We start from the raw sequence: 1,600 nt of genomic DNA on the forward strand, positions 1-1,600 counted from the left end.
ATGTTGGAGCTTGACCACAGACAAACACCCTCCTGCCTCTGCCCGTCTCCTCCCCTCTGCCCTCGCTGGGTGCAAGGCCTGGCTTGAGGCCTCAGCTGCATTTTTGGTGGCTCTGGTTTTGCCCTGGAAAGGCAGTTTCACTTGTGGTGGTGGAGGCCAGGGGGAGCGGAGGGACTGAGAGGAGTCAGCTCGTTTCTGTCCGGTTCCTGAGGGGTTTTGCTGCCTCGGACTGTTGATTTCTACTGTGGGGCTGCTCTGAGCAGCAATGCCAGCTGCTGGGGGGCTCTGTGAGTCCCCTCACACCCCCCTCCCAGCTTTAGTTACATCCAACAACCTTTATTTAATTTTATTTACCCCAGTGGCTTGGGCCACAAGTGTGTGTGCACCAAGAGCTCTGCTTTAGCCTCGGTTTCCTCCTGCACAGCCAAGACTGGGAACTAGCAGGAGGTGGGCGAGGGGTGGAGGTGTCAGGGTCTGGTGCTTCCAGTGTGCTGCCGTGGTGCATTGCCTCCACCCGGGTGCGTTAACCCCAGTCTCTGCCCTTCCAGGTTGAGTGGAGGATGGAGCCGGCGTCAGTGAGGACCAAAGTCCCGTCTTTCCTGTCCGACCTGGGGAAGGCCACGCTCCGGGGCATCCGGAAATGTCCCCGCTGCGGCACCTACAATGGCACGCGAGGTCTGAGCTGCAAGAACAAGACCTGTGGCACCGTCTTCCGCTACGGCACGCGCAAGCAGCCCAGCGTCGACGCCGTCAAGGTCGTCACCGGCTCCGACCTGCAGGTGTATTCGGTGCGGCAGAGGGACCGGGGAGCGGATCACCGCTGTTTCGTGGAGCTGGGGGTCTCGGAGACGGCCATCCAGACGGTGGACGGGACCATCCTCACCCAGCTCAGCTCCAGCCGCCGCTATAAAACTGGTCTCTTTTGTCCTGTCTCTGTCAAGAGAACTTAACTTCTGCTCCTGATGAGAATACTTTTCTTCAGGATTCACACCCATCCTCACCCAGCTCAGCTCCGGCCGCTGCTACGTGCCGGCATGCCTGAAAGCGGCCGCGCAGGGCGTGGTGGAGAACCAGTGCCAGCACGTCAAACTGGCCCTGAACTGCCAGACCGAGGCCACCCCACTCCCCCTGAAAAGCTCCGTGCTCAGCTCCATGCAGGCGTCCCCCGAAACCAAACAGACCATCTGGCAACTGGCCACTGAGCCCACGGGGCCGCTGGTGCAGCGCGTAACCAAGAATGTCCTGGTGGTCAAGTGCAAGGCCAGCCAGAAGCACAGCCTGGGCTACCTCCACGCCTCCTTCGCCCACCGGCTGAGCGCCAGGGCGCTGGCGGAGCCCCGCTTCTCCTGCTCCTGCCAGGCTCCGAAGGGCGGCAAGGGCGGCCCGGCCGAGGAGGAGGAGGAGGAGGCCATGCCACCGCGCTGCATCCACTTCTTCGCCTGCATCTGCGCCTTCGCCAGCGACGAGAGCCTGGCACAGGAGTTCGCCGACTTCCTCGCCTGTGATTCTGCTGGTAGGTCGAAGCGGGGATGATGGTGTGCAGGGGATTTGGGGGGTGTGGAGGGGCTGTTTGCGGCCGATTCCTCCCGCTCGTGACCTG

At 62.2% G+C, this 1,600-nt stretch overlaps 1 protein-coding gene across 1 annotated transcript in view; it reads left to right on the plus strand.

The window, feature by feature from the left end:
- Nucleotides 1-560: 560 nt before the first annotated feature.
- Nucleotides 561-1,600, plus strand: part of LOC104498993 (chromosome unknown open reading frame, human C2orf42) — a gene marked incomplete at its 3' end in the record, with an annotated part of 1,448 nt that continues 408 nt past the window's right edge. Inside the window, exons 1-2 of the mRNA XM_010142439.1 lie at nt 561-873; nt 992-1,513. Coding sequence (XP_010140741.1) covers nt 561-873; nt 992-1,513 — 835 coding nt within the window. The remainder of the gene's footprint in view (nt 874-991; nt 1,514-1,600) is intronic.

Source organism: Buceros rhinoceros, unplaced genomic scaffold, assembly GCF_000710305.1.
Source record: "Buceros rhinoceros silvestris isolate BGI_N320 unplaced genomic scaffold, ASM71030v1 scaffold21298, whole genome shotgun sequence".
In the NCBI taxonomy this organism is placed as follows: domain Eukaryota; kingdom Metazoa; phylum Chordata; class Aves; order Bucerotiformes; family Bucerotidae; genus Buceros; species Buceros rhinoceros.